Raw genomic sequence first — 17,407 nt, 5'->3', positions numbered from 1 at the left:
CCTCATGAAGAGAAGCACAGACGTTCACTGAACCTTTCCAAATCCAAATTCTAAAAAAAATTTAACATCAGATCTTATATGAAGGAAAATGTAAGATTCTGGCAACACATTCAATAGCAGTTTTATAAAAGATCCAGAAAGATTCAAACGAATATATCTAATATGGATTCCCCCATAAAGACGGAGGCTAGTTTGTAGCCAGCTGGGACTGCTAAAATAGCATCATAAGGCCCTTTGCTTTTTTGGGATCCTAGCTTTGTTTTGTACCAGAGGATGGGGAGGAGAGAGGCAGGAAGGGCTAAGTCCCTCCAACATCTTCTCGCCTACCTCAGGGGTCTGACCCCAGCCTCAGGTAAGGATGAGCTGGAAGGCTAACAAGCTGCATTTCTGGGCTGTAGAATAAACTGCAGTGCACATGCTCAACGCCAAACGCTCAGGCAGCAGCAATGAACAAAATGTTACAGGAAAATTTAGGTTTCAACTCACATATTTTTCATGGCTGGGGCCCCCCTATTCTCTACAGATGAAAGCTAGTGGTAGGAAAAAGCATTTTGAACCTACCATACCCCCCTCTTTGATGAGAGTTTTCAACTCGGCCATCTCTAAGATGCCTCCTGGCTCTCAGTCCTGTGATATTGAGGGCTGTTTTGCCATGGGGACACATCTCTAGTTTTTAGGAGATCCCAATGGAACAGCAGGATTCATTTAACAGCTGTTGAGAACATCCTGCCTTGTGCTGTCAGCACCTGTGAGGATTATTAACACACTTCATCCTGCCCAGCCAGTGTGACCCTGGCTCTGCCCACTCACAGCTTGGGCTGCAGCCTCAGCCTCTGCTTTGGGAGCAGACTTCTGAGGTAAGAAGGTGTGACTGACCCCAAGGTCAGGGTTCAGGGGCTGATACTTCTTTCTCAAGGTCTCAGCATCCTTCCTTATACAGTTAGAGTCCCACCCTGCCCAACTCCTCTCCTTCCCCCCACGAAGGCACCACTGCATTTTGGAGAGATGCCAGTGGTGTCAAAGCTGACTTTGTAGCCACAGGTTCAAATTAGAGACTCGGACACGTGCCATTATTCTCTCCCACACTCATTTCCCCAGCTTTCGTAGCTCATTAAGGAAGCTGATGGAACCAATTTTGCAGCTATGGATTAGCTGGCTTCACGCCAGATCAGAGCTTGCTTCATTAAGTTCTGACCATGTCCCATCCTCCATATCACCCAGCCCATGTACCTCTCCTCCTCTGAGGCTCAGTTCCAAGGAGGTCAGCTCACGTGAAGCCACTGATCCCAATGCCGGGACCCAGCTGCGTGCTCAGGAACTGATGGTCAGGTCAGTGATGGAGACGCCTCTTTATAACATCCATCTCTCTCTCCCTGGTGCTCACCCAGTGGTGTGCCGGCCTCAGAGCTTGGTCATAGACGACACCTCATACAGTGCGCACCAGATCCCAAGAAGAGCTAGCATCATCCTTTTCACTATGGGGAAACTGTGGCTCTGCGGGGTTAAGTGGCTTGCCCATCGTCACACAGCTGGGTAGCAAAAGCTGAGATTTGAATCCAGAGACTTGAGCCTGTCAGCTTCCAGGCAGTGGGGGCCATGCAGACAGCTACTTCGCTCCTTTTCCACGCAGCTGTGCAGCTCGGTGGTGGATGCTCATTCCCACAACACTGGCCTGGGGAAAAAAACCTGGGAAGGCCCAGTGGCTCCTCTCCAGAGCTTGGCCTCAAACCCTAGGTCTGAACCAGGCCTTACTACTTGGTTGTTACTACAACAATGGTGGATATTCAGAGCCCCTGCTGTGTGGCATGCCAGGAATGATATACCCATTAGCTCTTGCCCTTGATCAACTGCATCATTAACCACTATTTTCAGCTGAAGCTCAGGGAGGTTTTGTCGCTCCCCAAGGTCACATAGTTTGCACATGGCCACCTCCAAGTCTAGGAGTCCTTTGGGAGCCAGGAGTCAACCCTCATCTCCAGGCAGGCCTGCCCATTTTACAGATCTCTTCCCAACTCCTGCCCAAAGTCCACAACCACAGCTGGGGCTGGAAATGTTGCCACTGGGACTCTGCCCTCAAGGATTATGGAATCTATGGATGAGTTACTGCCAAGTAGAACACTTGATGGGGACACACCTGGGGTAACTGGTCCTGACTCCTTCCGCCTCCTTCTTTCCAGAGCCAGAGCCTGGCAGAGCTGACAAAACAGGGAAGGGCAGTCCCTCCCAGGGAAACCCACAAAAAGGAGGACTTCCAAGCAGTTGCTATCCTTCTAGACCAAGGCCAGGGCACCTGACAGGGGTACCTGACAGGCTGGGAGCCTCCCCAACCACCTCCCAGTAGAGTCCGGTTGGGGTGGGGGAATGGCTAAGTCTCTAAGCTCGACATTGTCCCAGGAAGCTCTGCCAATAGGACAATCATCACACATTTTGAAACTGTCAAGTCTCAGGAAAACAAGACTCCTCCAGTTTGCTAAATTTTGATGGCCTCAGTTTGTCTGCTTCCTACCAGTAGTAGACAACCTGAAAACAAAGGCAGAAATACCTGGCCAGGGGCTTCTAGAAGAAGGGAGCTGAGCTGGGCCCTAAGGCAGGAAGGGGGAGGAACAGCAGGAAGAGGAGTGCTAAGTGGGACAGGTCATGAGGGGGTCATGAGGATGAAATGAGAACATACACACAGAGCTCACGTTAGCACAGCGCCAAGCACGTGCTGCATCCTCAGCAGGGACTGCTGCTTCACAGGTGGCAATGGGCCTTGAGGTTCGCTTGGGGATTCCCAACTCCAGGATTCTGCTGGGTGGCCTCACACTCTTCTTCTCCCTGCCCTCCAGAACTCAAGGATATTCAGGTACAGCCTCTGGGGCCTGGGGGCAGATGCCCTCCAACCCAGCTGGTCACAGGGAATGGTCTCAGATCCTGAGAGGGGCCGGGCCGGCTTCTCAAAAGTGAAACCAAAAATCAAGCATCTATGTATGGATTTTTAGACGGTACACACTTGTTATTTTTGGTGATGGGAAAAGTAACACCAAATGTGGGTGGAGTGGGCAAGGTAAATGATGTCACTAAGAAGTACACACACATACACAAAAAGATATTTTTTGGTAAATGCTAGAACATATATAATTTTGTAACAACAACCAAAAAATATATGTGTGGTTACATCTGTATGTATGTATGCATATATGTGTATAGGTATGTATATGTGTGTATGTATGCATGCATATATATACGCAGAATGAGGGATATTGTTGCTGATGTCAGATGGATCTTGGCTAAAAGTAGACGATACCAGAAAGATGTTTACCTGTGTTTTGTTGACCATGCAAAGGCATTCAGCTGTGTGGATCATAACAAATTATGGATAACATTGCGAAGAATGGGAATTCCAGGACACTTAATTGTGCTCATGAAGAACCTGTACATAGTCAAAGTGGCAGTCATTCAAACAGAACAGGGGATGCTTCATGGTTTAAAATCAGGAAAGGTGTGTGTCAGGGTTGTATCCTTTCACCATACTTATTCAATCTGTATGCTGAGTAAATAATCAGAGAAGCTGGACTATATGAAGAAGAACGCAGCATCAGGGCTGGGAGGAAGACTCACTAACAACCTGCAATATGCAGATGGCACCACCTTGCTTGCTGAAAGTGAATAGGACTTGAACCACTTACTGATGATCAAAGACTACAGTCTTCAGTATGGATTATATCTCAACATAAAGAAAACAAAAATTCTCACAACAGGACCAATAAGCCACATCATGATAAATGTAGAAAAGTTTGAAATTGTCAAGGATTTCATTTTACTTGGATCCACAATCAATGCCCATGATGCAGCAGTCGAGAAATTAAACGATGTATTGTATTGGGCAAATCTGCTGCAAAAGACCTCTTTCAAGTGTTTAAAAGCAGATGTCACTTTGAGGACTAAGGTGCGCCTGACTCAAGCCATGGTATTTTCAATCGCCTCATATGCATCCAAAAGCTGGACAATGAATAAGAAAGATTGAAGAAGAATTGATGCCTTTGAATTATGGTGTTGCTGAAGAACACTGAATACATATACATATACATATACATATACATATACATATACATATACATATACATATACATATACATATACATATACATATACATATACATATACATATACATATACATATACATATACATATACATATACATATACATATACATATACATATACATATACATATACAGCCAGAATGCTCCTTAAAAGCAAGGGTGGTGAGACTTCATCTCACATACTTTGGGTATGTTATCAGGAGGGACCAGTCACTGGAAAAGGACATCAGGCTTGGTAAAGTGAAGGGTCAATGAAAAAGAAGAAGGCCCTCAATGAGATGGATTGACACAGCGGCTGCAACAATGGGCTCAAACAGCAAGGATTGTGAGGACGGTGCAGGGCCAGGCACTGTTTCATTCTGTTGTACGCAGGGTCACTACGAGTCAGAACCAACATGATGGCATCTAACAATGACAACATATGAATATGTGTATTCGTGTGTGTGCACATATGTATATACAAACATATAATAAAGCACATGGGGGCACAGTTACCGATATTTCTTAGACATAACCAAACACTTTGCCAGATGGGTTTTCTGTGTTTAAAGCCTTAGGACCAGAGTCTCATGGTACAACTCAGTCAACTGGCATAATATAGTTCAGAAAGTTTATATTCTACATCCTAGCTTGGTGAGTAGCCTCTGGCATCTTAAAAGCTTACAAGTGGCCATCTAAGACACAACCATTGGTCTCTTCTCAACCGGAGCCAAAAAGAAAGAAGGAAGCCAAAGACACAGAGAAAAAACTAGTCTACAGGACTAACAGTCTACACAAACCATGGCCTCATCTACACTGAGACTAGACTAGAAGAACTAGATGGTGCGTGGCTATTAGTAACAACCATTCTGATCAGGGCCATAGTAGATGGATCCTGACAGAAGGGGAGGAAAATGTGGAAAAGAACTGAATTCTTAAGAAGTCCAGACTTACTGGACCAGTTGAAAGAGGACTCCTGGAGACTACAACCCTGATATACCCCAAAAACCTTGAACCAAAACTACCCCCTGAGGTCACCTTTTAGCTAGATAACAGATTGGCTTATAAAATAAAGAGTATTACCAATTAGTACTACACAACTTCAAAAAACCATCTATATGAGACCAAATGGTCATCAACTACTCTAAAGCAAAGATTAAAGGGTAAGGGGGCAGGAAAACCAGATTACTGGAAGTGAAACATTCACAAGGAAATTTACGAGAATGTTAACACATTTTGAAAAATATAATCAATGTCTCTGAACAATTTGTTTAGTAATTGTTAGATGGGAACCTAATCTGACAAAGATGTCACCTTGAAGACTAAGGTGTGCCTGACCCAAGCTATGGTATTTTCAATCACCTCATATGCATGAGAAAGCTGGACAATGAATAAGAAAGACTGAAGAAGAATTGATGCCTTTGAATTGTTGTGTTGCTGAAGAATACTGAATATACCATGGACTGCCAGAAGAATGAATGTATCTGTCTCAGAAGAAGTACAACCAGAATGCTCCTTAGAAGCAAAGATGGCGAAACTATGTCTCACATACTTTGGACATGATATCAGGAAGGATCAGTCCCTGGAGAAGGACATAATGCTTGGTAGAGTAGAGGGTCAGCAAAAAAGAAGACTCTGAACAAGATGGATTGACAAAGCAGTTGCAACAATGGACTCAAGCATAACAACGATTGTGAGGATGGTGCAGGACCAGGCAGTGTTTCATTCTCTTGTACATAAGTCACTGTGAGTAGGAACTGACTTGATGGCACTTAATAACAACACTTTGCTGTGTAAACTTCCACAGAAAACACAAGAAAATATTAGTTTTAAAAAAATGAGTCTATGGATCCTGCTTTGCTGTGAAAGGCTAAGTGAGGAGGGGGCAGATCCTCTAGGGCTGGGAGAGGGCGTCCTGGGAACTGTTGCTCTCAGTGAGGTGGGAAGCAGGGCTGAGAGCTGGGGGCCCAAGCCAGGGAACTAATCCAGCTCTCAGCTTTTCCAGATACAGGGTGGGCAGGGCTAGGGGGTGTGCGTCCTCTACTCCTCTGTGGCAGTCCCTGTTCCCCCAGGTGGGAGCCATCTTTACACCCCTCATATCCATGAATCCTTTGGAGCAGTGTCCTCTTCTACAAGGTGCGGACCATGGGCTAGTTGCTTAACCTCCCTAAGCCCCAGCTTTCCCTATCTGTGAAATGGGCATGTGCTCTCCTCCCACATGGTGGGGGCAGGGGCGGCTGGGACCATCAGCACTGTTTTACAGGCAGCTATCACCTCCCCCACTCCCCAAGATTATACAGTGAGTCAGTGGCAGGGTCAGAACTCCCTTTCCCCCATAGGTCCCCAATCCCAGCATCCCCCCCCCCCATCTGCCCACGCCTTCCTGCAGGGGCTGGAGATGCCTCACAGGCCCCTCGTGAGCTCCCTGAGCACAAACTCAGAGGGTCTGGGCTCTATCATCCTTCTCAAACGTCTCAGAGGGAAAAAGGATTTTTCCGTCAAAATCAGCTACATAATTTGTGAAACCTTACCCTGGTTCTATTTCTTCTATGACAGTACAAAAATAGAACATTTTCATCATAAGACTGGAAAATTTTAGGAAATAAAAGTGTTTTGTTCTAATCCCAGAAATACTGTCCCTTCAATGATTCCTCCTCATGGAGAGACCCCACCTCAGTCACAGCGTTTGCACCCCCAACTTACCAGCTGTGCCAGAGTAGTGCCTGTGTAGCCGACACAGGGCTGCAGAGGGCAGTGGCCACCTTCCCTGAGCAGAAGGTGACAGGACAGGTGACACCATGTCCAAGTGACCCCTGTTGTGGCACCCAGCACCCAGCAGACTGTGTCTCCAGCCAGCTCGGGAGACAAAGGACCCAGCACCCTCTAGCTCTCAGAATGACAGGGCTGGTCCCCCCGCTCCAGGAGATGTCACAGAGATAACAAAGGAATAAGAAGTGGGGGGCTGGGGGATGGGCTGGACCACCACCAGAGGCACAGCGCAGAGACCCTAGGGGACACCTTCCCCCCTCCTCCCCACAGGCCTGCCCTTCCGAGCCAATATCATGCCTGCTCAGCATCTCTCCAACCTCCATCTGCTTCATCCATGTCTCTGCAGCTCCCCACACAGGCCAGCCAAGCATAGGCAGCCCTCACTTCACTCAGGCTCCTCCCAGGGCTGCCTGGGGCACTGGCTGTCCAGGCCTCCGGCCTCCCTTGGCCCCTGGACCCTCTCTCCTCCTTGTTCCTGTTCAGCCAGAGGGCTCCTGAGGCCCCAACACTAGTCAGCTGCTGGAAGATTTTCCTGTCTCTGATCACACCATAGTGCCATGGCTACAGGAAGAGCTGGGGGTCGGGGGCAGGGTGGTGTGCCTCACAGTGCTGAGGGACACCCTGCCATGGGAATGGCGTTCCTAGGGTGAGGACACACCCTGGTACCAGCTTAGCCTGACTGAAGGATAAAAAAAAAAAAAATTTTTTTTTTTTTTTTTATGGAGTAGGGTGGGGAGAGGCCCTCAAACCTGAGCCATAACCCCAGAGCTCCTGTCCCTAGCAGAACACAGACCCTGCTGCGGGCATCACCGTGGCTGACTGTTCCACTGGCAACACCATTAACTAGCTGGCCTGGGACAGGCATCTCGGGACACCCTCTGGCCAGTCTTCACTTACCTGCTTCCCTGGCACTGACCACCAAAACAGTCTTCATACCCAGAAGGGAGGCCTTATCATACAGAGCATCCAGCCCCTGATTTTACAGATGGGCACACTGTGGCCTGGGAGAGGGGCCTGGCTCCTGATCCATGGCTGAGCGTGGCACGCAGAGAAGGGTGGCTGCGGCCAGGACTTGGCTGCCACCCAGGTCTGGTTTCCAGCCCAGCCTGGGCACCTCCCTGCTATGTGACCCTGAGTGAGTGACTCTGCCTTTCTGAACCTCAGTCTTTGCACCATGGCATGGGGGTGATAACACCCCTTGTCAGATTCTCCTATGTTTGTGCTTAAGGCATAGAAAGCACTCAGTAAGTAGGTGACCGTGTCCCTGCCCTGCCACCTCGCTGCCTGCAGGAGAGCATGGAGAGTACCTGCCAGTCCCTCTGCCACGTCCTGAAAAGGGGCTGTTTACATTGGGGGAGTGCCTCCAGAGCAAGCTATGCACCCCTCGTGGAGGCTGACGCCTTAGGAATGGGTCAACCGGTATGAAAGGTTGAGGCCATGGCCCCTCATGCCCCTGAAAATCATCTCTGAGCTGTACTGAGGTGAGGAGGTCAGGTGCAGAGTGTGGCACAGGATGGAAGGTGCAGGGTGCAAGCCAGAGTCAACTGTTCTCAGGTGCTCATCCCAGCTAGTGCAGGGGCAGCTCACCCAAAATGGACGTAGCTTGTACCTCATGTCTAGAGCCCTCCCAGTCCCTCCACAGGCCCCTCTAGCTGGCTCTGAGGCTCTGGCTCAGTTCATACCCAAGCCCTTCCCCCCAACCCGACCACAGCCAGGGTACCCTTGGAAGCCATAATGCCTCTGGTCCCATACTTATGTCCTAAGCAAACAGACCACTGGGCCATAAAAGGAGACTCAACAGCAAAGGCCGCAGCCCAAGCTGACTTCCTACCCTCCTCGGGTTACAGCCGGGCCTGGATGCACCTGACTCCTCTGCTCTGGCCGCCGAGGCCACCTGCGCCTGGTCAAGATTGGCAGCAGGAGGAGGGCACTTTGAGAGGCATGGCCACAGCCAGGCACTCCTGTCCTACCCCCATCCTACCTTCTAGGGGGAAGCCTGCAGGCTGGCAAGGGTAAATCCTGAGCAGCTGACCTGGCCCTTGGCTGTCCTTGCCTGCCTTCAGCCTGCCTGGCTGCAGACAAGGGGCCCGGCAGTGCCTGGAACACATGACACAGGCAGAGAGTGGCCAGCCCCAGGAGAGGAGGGACCGAACGGAAGCGAGGGAAACAGCCTTGGGAAGGACGAAATGAAAGAAACAAGGCAGGCAAGAAAGACAGAGAGAACACCATGAAGACAATGCCACAAGGACAAAGCTCTAGTCTAAAGAAAAACGCAACCTTAACACCAAATCCGGATCAAAAACAAAATCAATATTTTAGCTTCTCTGGCCCGTCCACTGCTGAAAAGGCCTCCTGAGGCCCCTAGTTCCACCAAACAGATGCCTCATATTCCTGCTCTAAGCACAACCCCCACTGTTCCCACACAACCAGTTTTCATCACAATTACACATGGCCTAATCGACTTAGTTCCAAAAGGGTGGGAGGGTGGAGAAGGGCCCAGGAACACAGCTCCCTTCACACCACTTCCCCCTGCCCCACCAAGGCTTGCTTCCCCAGGTGCAGGGTCCTGGGCTTGGAGCTGCCTTGGGAGCCTGGCAGCCAAACCCTCTTTGAAATCTACCTTGGGCCCACCTGGCCCAGCCAAGCCAGCATGGAGGTAACCATCGGAATGCCCACCTCACCTAAAAATGACCACCGTCCTCAGCTCTGGCTGTGGCTGTGGCTGTGGCTGTGGCTGTGGCTGTGGCTGTGGCTGTGGCTGTGGCTGTGGCTGTGGCTGTGGCCGGGAGAGGGTGGGGGCTGCAGAGTCAGATGCTTCAACTGCTACCCCACCTAGGGATGTCCCATGATGATGTCCCAAGGAGACCTCGGGAGAGGAAGATGGGGTCCAACTAGGAAAACCACTTCGTAAGTGCAAACCTCAGCAGATACAACAGAGACTTCCATTGTCATGGAAACCAGGCCCTTCCGACACAGCCTCACAGGCCCGGTGACCCAGTAGCCCCTGCAGCCCCTGGCAATGGTGTTCTACCAGGATCCTAGTGACACTAGGAGAGAAAGTAATGGGGAAGGAGGGAGGGTTTCTGTCCCACACAGTGAGACCCGTTGCCACTGAGTTGGGTGCCAAAGACAGAGACCTCTGGGAGGGGGTGAGGGTTGGGGGCTGGGGGAAAATGGAAAGAGTCACCATCATCCTTTTTTCTCATCCTTCAAAGCCCTACACAAATGCTTCCTCCACAAAGCCCTCCAGTCCCTCCAAAGCTCCCCATGACACTAGCCCCACTGAGCACAGCCACATGCTACAGAACACACCACCATGAGAGGGGAAATGGTACCCCACAGCAAGCGCCAAGCTAGCCAAACCAGGCATGCTGTCACACAGACCCTGTGCTCTCCTCTACCATCTGCATCCTTCTCAGAGTAGGACTGGATTAAAGCTGGCAACCTTTTCCAGGAAGCCTCCCCAGGCTGGCCCAGCCCAGACATGGTTTCCTCTTACCAACCTGCCAGTCTGACTTCTTGTATGTGGGACTCTGGGCTCTGCTGGGCCAGGCTTGCCTGGGATTTATAGAGCCACACAACCTTGCTGAGGTGGTCCAGCAGCCATCATGGTCCTCAAGTTCTGGCCTTATGGGATAGCTACCTGTCCATTCACAGCCACAGGGCCTTATATAGTAAGAAGGATTGGGCAGATGTGGACAAACACCACTAGCAGTATCACTTGGGGCCCAGCTGGGGTTGCCGGGATCCCAAGTGCTCTGACCTATGGAGAAGAATGCCATCATCCTTCCAGAAGCCAAGTCTCAGAGACCCTCTTATGTCCACATGGATTGGCACAAGGTATGGGGTGAGTTGGACACTAAGAGTCTGGCGTCAGACTAACTGGGCTTATATCCCAGGCCTGCCACTCACCAGCTATGTGCCTTGGGCAAGTCATTCACCTCTCTGAACCTCAGTGTCCTCACCCATAAAATGGGAATCACAGGAGTTAGGTAAGATAACACGAGTCATAAGTTGGGCACAAGGCCTGCCAGGCAGCATGCACTGGAAAACTGTTAGCCATTTATGGGAGTATTAGAATCCACAACACCAAGGCCTGGAGCCTGGAGAGCTGGCATTAGCTCCTGGATAGGGCAGGAAAAAGACCCCAGAAGCCCCAGCAGAGGAGATTCTGACAATATTCTCAGAACACATTTTCTAAATCCATGAACAAGGTCAGCTGGGCATGTGGTGTGAAGCATCTCAAAACAATCAACCCCTGTCTAACTTTCCACTATTGGACTTGCTTTCCTTAGGGTTTCTTAGAATTGATGTCCTCTCCAGGTTCCTCATTTAAAAACCAAACTGCCCACCCCTAGAAGTTCAGAAAGGAGCCCTGGTGGCACAGTGGTTAAATACTCGGCTGCTAACCAAAAAGTTGGTGGTTCAGAGAAAGATGTGGCAGTCTGCTGTAAAGATCACAGCCTTGGAAACCCTATGGGGCAGTTCCACTCTGTTCTATAGGGTCGCGTTGAGCCAAAATCAACTCAACAGCAATGGTTCGGGCAGTTCAGAAGGCTCCAGCAGCATGGCAGCACATGAGCTCCTCAGATTCTTCCCTGCCAGGTAGGTGAGGAGCCACCTGAGGAGGACCTCAGGTACAGTGAAACCACTTCCAGAGACTCTGTGGTGTAGGGCCGCCAGCCCTGCACATGGCTCCTGATTTGTTGACTGGGTAACAAGTGGCCCTGTGGAGGCTGATCTGACCAGTCTGGAAATGGCAGGTGAAGAGGTGCTGACTGCCAAATGGGAAAATACCCAGCCTGCCTGGCTACCCCACCCAGCCTCAAATCTAGTTTGGCAGCACCAGCCCCAACAGGCCAGCCCCACCCATGGAGCAATGGGCACTGTCCCCCCCCACCCAGGCAGGGTGAGGCATCCAGGGTACTGGGCTCCGAGTCCACTGTCCCTCAGTGTCTGTATCCAACTCACATTTTACCTTCCTCATGGCATTTTGGTTGGAGAGAGCCTCTCTGCCCACTTTTCAGAGGTGGGGCTGACACGATAGGCAGGGGAAAGAGATGGCCTCACCAACAGGCATTTCCTTGTGGCCTAGGCCTCCACTGTTGAATCCATTTGTGAATGCCCAAACCTCAGCACAGGTGAAATGGCCAGCATTTGTGGCTTATCTCTGAGAAGTAGTCAGAGACTCCCTCTCCTGTGGGGAAGAGACCAGTGAAAAGTCCAGCTCCCAGAGTTCCTTCCAAAACTCAGAGAAGCCAGCATTGATGAGCTTCTACTGGTGTCCCTGAGTGGCACAAACATTTAACAGTTGAACTGCTAGCCGCAAGGTTGGCAGTTTGAACCCGAGGCAACTCAGAAGGCACACCAGATGCCTGATGATCTGCTTCTGAAAAGTCACAGCCTTGAAAACCACGTGGAACACAGTCCTACTCTGCATACACGGGTGGTTATGAGTTGAAATTGGCTTGAGGGCAACTAACAACAACACGACCGTGGCAGAGAGGTGAGCCTCGCTCAGTTTCCAGGTATGCACCTTCCACCACCCAGAATGGCCCAGGTGCCACAAAGAAGCCTTGAACCAAGGGGGATATTACTGCTATGGGACCAAAGGAGTTTCCATTGTCCCAAAGACAGGGGCTCTGGACAGCTTCCTGGAAGAGGGGGCAGTGGGGCTGAGCCTTGATGGGCAGAAAGGGATTCTCTAGTGTGGGAGAGGGAAAAATGTCACCCAGGATACGAAGGGCAAGTGGGCTGTACTGTGAAGGCCACGAAAGCCAAACTTAAAGGCTCGAAATGTATGAAGACAAATCCTCAATCCCTCCTCAAATCCCTGTGTGACCACAGGCAAAGACTCCCAGTTTCCAGAGCTTAGTTTCCCATCTGCTAGGACAAATGTGCCTTCTTCTGCATTGTGTTGTTGGGGACACAGAGCAGAGCCTGGCTCCCAGCAGGCACATGGCATCAGCACTGTCACCAAGGGGAGGGGAAGTGTCATGAGCAAGGTAGCCTCCCCAGATTCTGGGGCCCAGAAGGAGGACACTCTGCAGGGACTTGGCTCAGAGGACTCTGCAGATATCTCCTGGGCATGTGGATCCTCCACCCACCAGTCCACTCTCAAGATATGCTCCAGGGGGCAGAGGTGGAAGAAGCCCTAGTCCCAGGGTCCAGAGGAAAGAAGCAGGAGAGAAGAGCCCACCTCTCCACCCACATGCAGACCCTGTAGCTCCTCCAGGCCTTTTACTGCTTTTATTTAGAGGTACTCAGTGCCTTGGCTACTTCTGCCTGCCAGGAAGCTGAGAACCACAAGTGGTTTGGGCAGGAAATCAGGAGGGGAGGGAATTATGTGTCTGCTGGGAGCTCTCCTCCCAATCAAGCCATGTGACTTCTGACCATTCACTGTGGTTCCAACTTCCACGTACAGGAAAAAGTTTGAGGGGCTGGGTCTCGGATGTGGTGGGACCGCTGATAAGTGACAGAGAGCTGTGTCCATAGGGTTGAAGATGAGTGGCGTCAACTAACCAGTTAGGCCTGGGAGGGGGCGCAGGCAAGAGGTTAGCAGGAGGCAGGCCCCTGCCCCCCATAAACCCTCTCCTGCACCAGACAGTTCAGCAATGCTCAGTACTCCAGTTCCTGCCAATCGGACAGCAGTGAGTGCTCAGGGTGGGGTGGAGGGTGGAATGTCTGTGGCAGAAGCTGTCCTCGGGAGGGAGGAGCTGAGTGTGAGTGATGTCTGAGTGAACCAAGTCAGCAATCAGGGGCTGAGGCAAAGGGGAAGAGGCCCAGGTCCCTGGGAGGGAGGGGCCTGCTCCTCCAGTGCCCACACAGAACAGTGAAAGCTACATGGACAGCGGCCACAGCTCTTCCTATTTCCTGAGTGCTTGCTACATTCCAGGTTCCGTGCTAAGCACTAGCTGCTACCTTGGGCAGCATGGCTGAAAGGATGGTCATGGAGAGAGGGCAGGGCACCAGGCCCGGACCACCAGAAGGGCAGCTTAACCTGGGCTAGAGACTAGACAGGCTATGAGATGAGGACAGGCCAACCAGGAGACCTGGGGTATAGCCCAGGGAGGAAGAAGGACAAGCAGAGTGCATGGCACCCACCCAGGCTGAGCTAGGGCAGCTGAGTAGACAGCTGGGACCCATTTGTGATCTGACCAAACTCCCTGGGCCCAGGCCTGCCCACATGCAGAGAACCCAGGTCCTGGCCAGGGGCACTTGGGCAGCACTAGGCAAAGGGCAGAGGCTACGAAGCAGGGAGATGGCATCTCCCTCCTCAGGGCCACAGCCATTTACAGTAAGGTACAATGACCGTGCCAGGCTGGTCCCCAGTCCAGGCCCAGAGTCTCCCAGCAACCCAGAGGTTGTGTCAGCACTGCTTTGAGAGGTGGGGAGGCCCTGGCCTAGCCGGGTGAGGCCTACCAGGCTTGGTCAGTGGAGGAGTGGAGGGGAGAAAACAGGAAGGTACTGGGGGGATGCCACATCTAATCCATGCCATATTTGAGGACCAACTTGAGGTTAGTACCTCCAGCCACGTTTACCTCTAAAACCTAGAGGAGGAGACACAGGAACCTACTCTAGGCCTGTCCCACTTTCCAGACCAGAACAGGGCCCTAAATTCAAGAGGAGGTGCTCTGGAAGTTGCTACAGTAGAAAAACAGAAGCTCCCCCAAGTCACTCACCAGATGAACAGATGGACACACACCTGTGGAGAAGGGGCTAGGATCAACCCTGCTTAAAGTTGGTGATGCCTGGCTCCAAGGACTCTAGCCTCCCACCCATTCCCCACCTCACACATGGCATCTGGAGTAGCATGGCGGCTGCTCAGAGGTTAGCCCTGACACAGGGCCAAAGTCTCAGTATTAAGAAGCAGTTTTCTGGCCTGAACTGGTCCTTCACCTACCCAGGCAGCCCCATGACCCCAGCACAGGAGAAGGGGCTAAGATGCGTATAGACTCCCAATCTCCTCTCCCTTATCCCCATAGCCCCTCAGAGGAGCCACTTTTTCCCTAAAGGACTCAGAGAATTCTCTGCTTGGGACTCCAAAAAGTCTCCCACCCTGTATCATTGCTCAGTTAGTGGGGTCTGGGGACCGCCCCACCAATCCAGCCCTGAGCCTCCCCTTGGACCCCTCAGATCCCCTCCAAGGCTATTCTGGAGAAACAAGCCCTCCATTGATCTTTGTACCCCTGGGAAAGACACCAAGTGTTGGGCCGAGGCCCATGCTCAGATACTGGCAGACCATGTGCCCTAAACAAGCCCTATGCCAGGCCCAGTACCAAGTACTCTGCCCTTATCATCTCATTTCAAGCTTACATCAATCTCTTATGTTTCCCCCTGAATAGAGGAGGACAGCTGGCTTCAAGAGTCCAGGACACTTCCCTGGCAAATGCAGGGCTGAGATTAGAGACGTATCCGTAGGACTCTGAGCTCAGGCTCATAACCACAGCTTCAGATCCTTTGCTGTACTTCTAATCTCCAGGAGCCACTCTGCCTGCCTTACTCCACCCATTCAGGTGGCTACTGGCACAAGATGCAGATGAGCAAAGTTCTCAGCTGACGACAGATTTGAGGAATTCTGGGTATGGGGTGAGGTCCTGAGCACAGAACTATGTGACTTAAATCAGAACCACACGGCTAGATCAGCCACCCCCAGATCCCCCTGATTCCACCAGTATCAGCAAGGCCTGGGCCAGGCCTCTAGATGGCTGGCCTGCTCTGCTGTGGCTAGATGGCTGGGCTCTCCTCTGTCCAGGAGCCAGGGTGGATCAGGCTGGGATCAAGGCCTGCCCCTTTTAACAGGGGGCCAGTGACTCAGCAGGAGCCCATCAGCAGCCTCCTGCCCACAGGCGTGATGGGCATCGGCCTTGTCCTCTGTCCAGCCCTAGGAGGCTCCTGGCCCTGGCAGGCAGTGGACCACCAGGAGAGAGCAGTCCCACTTCAAGCCCTGCCAGGACTCAACCTCAGGCAGAGGGAAACTCAGACCCATCACAGCCAGAGGAGCTGATCACAGAGGGAGCACCCAAGCTGAGTGAGGGCTCCCCTGGGGCCTGAACACACATAGGCCCAGCCAGAATCCCTGTGTGAGGAGGCACTCCTTCCCAGCTTCCGGGTATAGAGGCCCTAACCATATTGACTGCATCCCTTGCTCATTGGGACACCCAGAGCTTAGCTACACTAAGCCTCAGTTTCCCCATTTGTAAAGCAGGGAGTGCCATGGTCCTGACCACACAGGGGCTTATGAGGATGAAACGTGACGCTGAGCATAGGAGGCTTGGCAGGGACCTGGGCCATAGCCTGCACGCGCAGACCTCTGCTGTCGTGCCCTCTGGGATACCCCAAGCCGTGGCGAGGGGTCACTGACCTTCAGGGCACACTTCTGCCCCGTGCGCCGGTGGAAGCACTCAAGCACCTTGCCGTTCACGCCCAGGCCAAGCACCTGCTTGGACAACTGGTAGTCGTCTGTCACCGCATACTTCTTGGGCTCCCGCCGCCCCCCGAAGGCTGGATCGCCTCCGGAGCCGGGTCCGCCGGGTGCACCCGGAGGGGGCGTGGGCCCCCCCTGCTCCGCTGCTGTTTCGCCATCCATGGCCCCCGCGGGGCACTCAGAGGTGGCCCCAGCCTGGTGCGTCCAGGACCACCTGAGGGAGAGGGGAAGAGTGAGTCCCTCCTAGACTCTTCCAGCACCCCAGTCCTGGAGCCCCTGAGTTGGGCTGGGCTTTGGATCGGGGACAAGGCTGTACCGCCTGAGTACCTCCGCGCAGCAAGAGGCGGTGGTCGCGCAACCAGACACGAGCGAGTCCGCCCTGGGCACGTGTCAGGAAGGGAAGGGTCCGGGCGCCGAGTGGCCCCGAGGTCCCCAGGGCGGGCCGCGGAGGGGACCCAGCGAGGGCGTACCTGGCGGCGGTGCACCTGGCAGCGGCGCGGGACGGGGGCAGGGGCAGGGGCGGCGGTCGCGGGAACCGAGGACCGCGGAGCGCCCTGGGCCGAGAGTCTTGCGGCCGGCGGCCCACGTGACCGCCCCCCCGCGCGTCATCCTGACTTGGGGCCCCGCTCCGTGAGCCTTAAAGGGCCAGGCGGGACTCGGCTGGGGAGGGAAGCAGCCCTTGGCCGGCCCCGCCCCGGAGTCCCGGCAGAAATACGGGCGGGCGGGGCTTTCTGAGGGGCGGTAACCTCCCTGGCTCTGTGGGCGGTCCCAGGAGAACCCTGCGCCAACACAGCCCAGTCCCAAGTGGTTTGTGCGAGCCCCGAAATTTACGAGAGACCTAGGAGGTGACAGAGCAAGACGTCTTGTTTCTGTTGGAGCCTCAGATATCCACCTGAATGGGGTTGTTTTCTCTGCACGCTGCCGGGCGGCCCTCCAGTCTGGCTTGCAAGGCAGGAGACTTCCGCCTTCCCTACTTGCCGCCAACCGCCAGCATACCCAACTTCTGAATGTTCGCCAGCATGCTGGGCAAAGTGGCATCTCTTTGGTGTTTGATTTGCGATTCTTTCCCCAGTAACTCTGGGGAGTCTCTGCCGCACTGGAAACCTGTCTGCTTCTGTGCACCTCCTGCTCGTCCTTGGCTCGTTTT

The 17,407-nt window shown here is 52.6% G+C and overlaps 1 protein-coding gene across 1 annotated transcript in view; it reads right to left on the bottom strand.

The window, feature by feature from the left end:
- The window catches only part of MAPKAPK3 (MAPK activated protein kinase 3), a 32,964-nt gene extending 16,119 nt beyond the window's left edge, over positions 1-16,845 (bottom strand). Inside the window, exons 1-2 of the mRNA XM_049862723.1 lie at positions 16,731-16,845; positions 16,198-16,474 (exon numbers count right to left, since the gene is read on the bottom strand). Coding sequence (XP_049718680.1) covers positions 16,198-16,422 — 225 coding nt within the window. The 5' untranslated portion in view covers positions 16,423-16,474; positions 16,731-16,845. The remainder of the gene's footprint in view (positions 1-16,197; positions 16,475-16,730) is intronic.
- Between the last annotated feature and the right edge of the window lie 562 nt (positions 16,846-17,407).

The sequence above is a fragment of the Elephas maximus genome, chromosome 20 (genome assembly GCF_024166365.1).
Source record: "Elephas maximus indicus isolate mEleMax1 chromosome 20, mEleMax1 primary haplotype, whole genome shotgun sequence".
In the NCBI taxonomy this organism is placed as follows: domain Eukaryota; kingdom Metazoa; phylum Chordata; class Mammalia; order Proboscidea; family Elephantidae; genus Elephas; species Elephas maximus.
The sequence above is the reverse complement of the archived record's forward strand: the minus strand, read 5'-3'. Positions and strand labels throughout refer to the sequence as shown.